The sequence below is a fragment of the Mirounga angustirostris genome, unplaced genomic scaffold (genome assembly GCF_029215605.1).
Source record: "Mirounga angustirostris isolate CCGP_5_RB_7025 unplaced genomic scaffold, mMirAng1.0.hap1 SCAF_8, whole genome shotgun sequence".
Taxonomy (NCBI): domain Eukaryota; kingdom Metazoa; phylum Chordata; class Mammalia; order Carnivora; family Phocidae; genus Mirounga; species Mirounga angustirostris.
This window is the reverse complement of record NW_026991716.1, coordinates 40,317,993-40,323,992: the sequence shown is the minus strand read 5'-3', so window position 1 is coordinate 40,323,992 and position 6,000 is coordinate 40,317,993. Positions and strand designations below refer to the sequence as shown.

At 36.8% G+C, this 6,000-nt stretch overlaps 1 protein-coding gene across 2 annotated transcripts in view; it reads right to left on the bottom strand.

The window, feature by feature from the left end:
• Positions 1 to 265: 265 nt before the first annotated feature.
• CDC5L (cell division cycle 5 like) overlaps positions 266 to 6,000 on the bottom strand; it is a 51,783-nt gene continuing 46,048 nt past the window's right edge. For both annotated transcript variants that reach the window (XM_064597671.1, XM_064597672.1), the window contains 2 exons: positions 5,664 to 5,876; positions 266 to 4,907 (listed from right to left, as the gene is read on the bottom strand). In XM_064597671.1, coding sequence (XP_064453741.1) covers positions 4,803 to 4,907; positions 5,664 to 5,876 — 318 coding nt within the window. In that variant the 3' untranslated portion in view covers positions 266 to 4,802. The remainder of the gene's footprint in view (positions 4,908 to 5,663; positions 5,877 to 6,000) is intronic.

The following is a 6,000-nucleotide window of genomic DNA, read 5'->3' as shown; positions in this document are numbered from 1 at the left end:
AGAAAAAGATCTAGAAGACTTTAAGACAACATTTAGTCTATGGTAGTTTACACCCCAAGATAAGAAAATAAAATTTGAATAATATAATTAAAGTGGTTGAATACATGTTCACCTCTGTCCCACATGAACTAAATAAAGCTTCATTTAAAACATCCATAAAACGTTTTTTTTAAATGCTGGGCTCCAAAACCTCAGTCCTAAAAAGCAGAAACTACATAAGCCGTATTTCCTTGCTACAAGGTAAAAATGCTACAAGGAGCAACAATTAAAAAAGAAAAAAGCCAACCACACAGAAATTTATTTAACCAAAAATTTAAAACACAATGATAAACCACTTAGAAAACAAGACACATCAATGTAGCTGGGATGTAAACGTATCTGAAATTAGAGATAACCAAAACCCTTCATTTGTATACAAATAAAAACAAAAAATAAACATCAGACTCAAAAAGTTACAGGGCAAGAAACTCTACAGAAAACAAAAGAAATACACATAAAATGAGACATTAATATATTTTAAAACAAATGACAAGTGATAAATCCAAACACTGGGTTTTTTTTGAAGGGAAAAAAGATGACCTGTAGCGAAGTCAAATCAAGGAAAAAATAGGAAATGGTAAAATTAAGGTCAATTCCTTGTAACTTAGAAGTAACAAACTTAATATAGGAGATTTCTTACTCTCTATTAAAACTCTCTGCAAATAAATGTGTAAAATTTCAACAAAATTAAGTTTTCTGGAAAAGTATAAATTACTTAAATTTAGCAAATAACAAACACCAAAGGAGAAATACATTTTAAAACAAAATTTTAAAATCAAATTTAAAGATACTTCAATTTAAAAACAGATAACATAGTCACAGAAGAAACTGTTGTCAAGAAATTACTTCCCAAAAGGGCTCTCAATTCAAAGGTTTCTCAGCTCAATCCTTCAATCTTTAATGGAACAAATCCCTCCAATGAATAACTGCTTGATGCAAAGAAAAATATACATAGTTATCCTATTCACCTTATACAGCTAGCAAAATCTCCATGTCAGAAATTGGACTGGGGCGCCTAGGTGACTCAGTACGGTGAGCATACAACTCTTGATCTCAGCTTAGGTCTTGACCTCAGGGTTGTGAGTTCAAGCTCTGCTTTGGGCTCCACACTAGGTGTGGAGCCTACTTATAAAAAAAAAAAAAAGAGCTAACAGCCCAAAAGACTAAATTCACTTACGTAAAAAATGCAATTTTCCTAAATAACCTATTAGCAAATCAAAGTTTACAGGGCCAATAGGGCAGCCACATTTTAGGAGAAATGCATTGCAGGACATCACGTACTTCACAACTAAGGTTCCCAGAAAAACAGATGTGAAAATAGTGAGGATAAAATGGTTGGACAGCAGAAATCTACACGTGCTGTTAGGTATTTTTTCTCTGGAGACTGAATTTTCTTATCTCAGCATTATTTCTAATATTTCAAAGATGAGATCTCACTCCTTCTGGTGGGTTTTTTTTGGGGGGGGCTCTGTATCATATTTAATTTCTGTCCCAAAGTTACTGAGACTTAAACATGCTTTTCAACACAACCAGTTAATGAAAAATAAGATAAATGTGAATGTGAAAAGTTACCAAAATCGCTCTCAGAGTGCTGCTGGTAAAGAACCCTGGGCTTTACAGGGTACTAACAAAGATGATGCAGAGCTGTTTACCAATTAAAGCTGCACTGCTATATGGCAAAAGCGTGAGCCATACATCTACAATGCACTGAGACTGCCAATTTTGAAATTATGCAAACCTTGGTCATTTTGTAGGCTGTAAGTATGTGCATTACTTCAAATTTTGAAAACAAAGTGAGTATTGTTAGATCAACTATTTTATTTATTTATTTATTTTTAGATTTTATTTATTTATCTGACAGAGACAGCGAGAGAGGGAACACAAGCAGAGGGAGAGCGAGAAGCAGGCTTCCTGCGGAGCAGGGAGCCCGATGCGGGGCTCGATCCCAGAACACTGGGACCATGACCTGAGCCGAAGGCAGCCGCTTAAAGACTGAGCCACCCAGGAGCCCCAAGATCAACTATTTTAAATCCGTATCATTCAAGTCTACATAAGATGCAAGTAAAATGTAAATCTTAAAAAAAATTTTTTTTTTAAAGATTTTTTATTTATTTATTTATTTGACAGAGAGAGACACAGCGAGAGAGACAACACACGCAGGGGGAGTGGGAGAGGGAGAAGCAGGCTCCCCACGGAGCAGGGAGAGCCCAATGCAGGGCTCGATCCCAGGACCCTGGGACCATGACCTGAGCCGAAGGCAGATGCTTAACGACTGAGCCTCCCAGGCGCCTCTTAAAAAAAAAATTTTTGTAATTAATCTACCTGATTCCAGGCATTCAAAGACGGTTTAACATTGGAAAATCTATTGATATGTCATCAACAAATTAAATGGAAAAAAACCATCTGATAATCTTAAGAGATATCCAAAAAGCATGTGTGACAAAATTCCAGAGCCGATCCTAATTCAGATTATTTATTTTTATTTTTTTTAAAGATTTTATCTATTTATTTCACAGAGACACAGCGAGAGTAGGAACACAAGCACAGGGAGTGGGAGAGGGAGAAGCAGGCTTCCCGCCCAAGCAGGGAGCCCGATGCAGGGCTCGATCCCAGGACCCTGGGATCATGACCTGAGCCGAAGGCAGAAGCTTAACGACTGAGCCACCCAGTCGCCCCTAATTCAGGTTCTTTAAAAACTAAAAGTGGAGGGGTACTTCCTTTCTAGATAAAGAACTCAAAACAGCCAGCCTAAAAGTAAAATACTATGGACATTCCCATTAAAATCAAAAATAAAACGTCTACCATCAGCATTCTTATTTAACACTCTTCTAAACATTTCTGCCAACAAAACATGCAACAAAAATTAAACTACTAGAAGAAACATTATCATTATTCATAGATGATATCAAAGTGTTCCCTAGAAAACCATGTGAAATTACTGAAACAAGTACTAGAATTAAGCGGCTAGATACTAGAAAAATATATAGTCCAATGAGACCACAGAATTATTACCACTTAAATTTTTGCACCTGTCCCCACCAGGACTGCCTCTATCCTGGTTTGAGTCAGTATGGCTGTTTGCCTGATTACCACTTTATGCTCCTCAACTAACCGGCTTCCCTGTCTTCAGCCAGTGAGACATTATGCAGTATGACCACAGGATATTTCTCTAAACCAAATCTAACCATGTCATTCCTTTGCTCAGAATCTTCTCATAGCTTCCCATAATAGAATAAAATCTAAATTTCTTACCAAGGCCTTATAAATATGCCCCTATTCATGTAGGCCTTACTCAAACGCTATTCTTGACATTCCAGCCACATGGTCATCTTTTCTATTCCTCAAACACTCCAAAGGGGCTTTGTGCTTGTTCTTCACTCTGCTGGTATTGCTCTTCCTTGAGTCCCACAAGAATAGCTCCTTCTAAGATGTTAATCACATCTTATCTTAAAAGTTACCTCCTCAAAGACTCTTTTGATCATCCAGCCTAAAGTAGCCACCCAGTCACTATCTCCCATTACCCTATTTTAATTCCCTCCATAGAATCTAAGTTCATGATCTGATACTTTTCCTGGTATACGGAGTATCTCCTCCTCCTACTGTCATCTCCGTGAGAGTTTATCTCCAACACTTAACTAAGTGCCTGGCACATACGAAGAGTCACTCGATAAACACCTGATTTTTAATCACCTAAAATCCCCAACAGGCCATAAGCACCACAAAACAGGAGTCATGCCTATTTTACTCATTGTTCTATCTCCACGAGTCTGACACCCGGTATATAGTTAATAAATATCTGATGAATGAATGAATCAATCCTTCCTTACCTCCTTTTAGTCCCTAGGATTCTTAAGATTAGGACATCTGCCTGGTTAGTCCAACATACTGTTGGTCTATACCAAACTTGTAGCCAATTAATAACTGTCCCAAATAATTTCATGTGAATTATAAAGTCAGGTCTTCCCACTCCTACCCATTCCCCAAATTCTACACTTGTGTAATGAACTTGTTAAGATAAACACCAAGCTTTAAAAAAGTTCCAACAGTCTTACTGAAATTAATCTTTAACATGCCTTTATCAAAAAGACATTTACAAGAAAAGAACAGGTTGATAAAAATTAAATCTTTTGAGTCCTAATCCATAACTGTGTGAGTAGCTGGGCAGAGAAGAGACCTTCCCTAAAGTTATACTAAAAAAAAAAAAAAAACAAAAAAACTGAGGTGTTAAAATGTTAATCTTGTCAGTGTACTGAGAAATGAATACTCTATGCTAAAACTAACAAAGCCACAAAAGGACTCCTCTTAAGGAATTAAAATACTGGATCACCATTTTGATTACCCAAGAGTTACTCATTAAATATGACACAGAGTACATACTTGCTGGTTTGTGGGCATTCTAAGTATCTAATTACTTCAAACAAAAGGCTACACTCTCAATTTTTTACATTTTGTTTTTATTCAAGAGTTTACTCACAGGCAGCACTTTAAAATCAGGCTTTTAAAATTAAAGGCCAAAACTAAAAAAATTTTGCAAATATGACACTGCTAAAAGAATGATCATCTTAATAATTTAAACCCTAAAATGTCCTGTGGAGTTAAAGTCTTTATACATAGACTGTGTAAGATTGATATCATTTAAAACAAACAACTGAAAAACCACAGATTGTGGGTAAATTTGTCAATGAAGATAATCATCAGTTTCAGCCTTCCAGAGTATGAAAACCAGCAATTAATTCATCTTGTGACAGAATATAAACTATGCTTCAGAATTTGGACTTTAAAGTCTCTTTCTCCAGCAGCAAGTCAGCATATCTATGCTGAAGTTCTTTTTCTCTTTCCTGTTGTCGCTGAACATCTTCTTTTAGACACTTGAAGAGACAAAAATATTAAATAATTATTTCATATGTAAGCACACTGAAAATTAAAAATATCTTATGATACTTTATCATCTTACAAATAGCTGAGCTACGTCATGACTCTTAAGGGCTAGGTATTCCCCCAGAGAAACAAGAAATAGCAACTACTTGTGCTGTAAAACAAGTACTGCAACCATTCTCTGGTCAAATGACTACCATTTGTAAATCTTGCAAAATCTTATAAAATCTCCGCTGCCGTGTCAAATAAACAAGCCACTGTCGTCCTATCAATACCCACGAATGCACTTCTATTAAGCCCTGACTGCCCAAGTGTGACTATCATGCACACTTGAGAAATAAACCAAATCTAGCCAAAGGAATTTCATGCTTGAGAATGACCAGCTATACTCCCAGCATCCTAAATTACAAAACAGACACTGGTTTAATGTACGTCAGAGAGCTAGAAGAATGGGATACAATTAAGCTTCAGGGGGACAAATCACAAGGCTTACTTATTCTATTTCACAGTGTATAGATATACAAACCAGAAAATTAGTAAAGGAAAAGCCACTGTATCCACCATTGGCCTGGTCTATCCATCTACACACAGACAACTCTAGATAAGTCAAAAACTTCAGGCTCTCATTGAAAAAAGCCAGACAGTATCAACTGCAGAGATAGTCTGCACAGGAAAAAGAAAAAACAGGAAAGCCCTGGTAATTCTTTGCAGTTCTCTTTTGAAGCAATGCTGCAAGGCAATAATGTTACCTCTAGCCTCCGGGGAATAGCAGAATCTTCATGTTTCTTGAGTTCTTCAAAAGTGCGTAACTCCAAATGAGCCTGCTCAATTTGGTCCCATAAGTCATTCAACTGTTTCATGAGCCCCATAGCACGAGACTGGTAACCCCCAAGCAAAATTTTCATCTTCTTCTCCATCTTTGCAGCTCTCTTAGCTTCCGTTGTCATGTGACCCCTGTTTATCTGGGGGTTGGGGGAAGATCACATCAGCAGACATGAGAAAAACAGGCTAAATAATGGAACTAAAAAGGCACTATTGGTTCATTTACCTCCTCAAAGCAAAGGTACATTAGAATTCCTTATATTT